Raw genomic sequence first — 1,274 nt, forward strand, 5'->3', positions numbered from 1 at the left:
GCAGTACACTTTATATTGATTACATTCACATTATTGATAGTCAAGGCCAGTATGAATGGGCTGACCTCAAACCTCTTAATGATTCATTGAACTTCATTAAGTGTTTTGATGGCATACCAGTTGGTAATAACTTAACACTGTATGCATGTGAATTCGCAACCTTTTTCGAGAACTGTATATCTAATTGTCCTGCTGTAATAACTGGTATTAATATTACTAATGACTCTACATCTTCAGTTCTAATGTCATCAGTTCATTCATCATCACTATCACTCACATCAACAGTATTGACTACTCCATCAATGATGTCTGTACCATCTACTTTTTCAGTATCAGCTACTTCATTAAATCCAAGAACTGTAACAGCTACAACTGCTTCTTCATCATATACTACTTTATCAACTACTTCATCATCTACTTCAAGTACTTCATCAGTACTAACTACGTCAACAACTCTGATTACTCCATCAATTACGTCGTCAGTTTCAACTACTTCATTAGTACCAAGAACTTCATTGACTACTTCTACAGTACAATCATCTACTACAACTACAAGCAGTACCATCATAAGCAGTACTACAAATACTGCTACCATCAGTAGCTCTACTTCTATTCGTACCGTTAGATTAACTAGTACATTAGTGACAGGTACAGTGTATGTTCATTTGTGTAGTTATAATGTACTTTATTGTGTACATAGGTACTTCAACTGCTTCATCTCCACTACCTTCCTCCATTACTTTACCATTCCTAACTCCTTCATCTTCATCAAAATCTTCTTTATCCTTTACTTTACAGACTTCTTCATTCATAACTTTATCTTCATCCCCAACTCCTTCATTGACAGCTCCTTCATCCATATCTTCTTCTTCATCAATTATTGGACTGGCTTCTGGAGCATCAATTGCACTACTAATTATAATAATTGGTATGTACATTATAATCAAATGTTGTCATTAATATGTACATTGTAGTTGTTATAGTAATTGTAGTGGTAGCAGCAACAGTTCGATTTAAAAAGAGAAGAGGAAGAATGGAAGTGATTAATGATGTTACATTACTGAAGAGGAATAAAAATAATAATCAAAGTACTCTAATTTATTTATTCATTTATAAACAAGGTTTACTAATAGGTTCACAAGAGCAAGAACTATCATTAGTTAATCCACAGTATGAGAATGTACATCTACCAGTTCCACAATCAGAACTATCAATGGAAGAATGTGCTGCTTATGGTGTAGTGGAAGGTACTAGATTCCCACAGTATGAGACTG

At 34.0% G+C, this 1,274-nt stretch overlaps 1 protein-coding gene across 1 annotated transcript in view; it reads left to right on the forward strand.

The window, feature by feature from the left end:
• LOC105315375 (cell wall integrity and stress response component 3-like) overlaps nt 1–1,271 on the forward strand; it is a gene marked incomplete at its 3' end in the record, with an annotated part of 5,771 nt that extends 4,500 nt beyond the window's left edge. The window contains exons 2-5 of the mRNA XM_020005991.1: nt 5–648; nt 701–928; nt 975–1,088; nt 1,134–1,271. Of these exons, the coding sequence (XP_019861550.1) occupies nt 5–648; nt 701–928; nt 975–1,088; nt 1,134–1,271 (1,124 nt within the window). The remainder of the gene's footprint in view (nt 1–4; nt 649–700; nt 929–974; nt 1,089–1,133) is intronic.
• Nucleotides 1,272–1,274: the final 3 nt, after the last annotated feature.

The sequence above is a fragment of the Amphimedon queenslandica genome, unplaced genomic scaffold (genome assembly GCF_000090795.2).
Source record: "Amphimedon queenslandica unplaced genomic scaffold, v1.1 AMPQUscaffold_10593, whole genome shotgun sequence".
Taxonomy (NCBI): Eukaryota; Metazoa; Porifera; class Demospongiae; order Haplosclerida; family Niphatidae; genus Amphimedon; species Amphimedon queenslandica.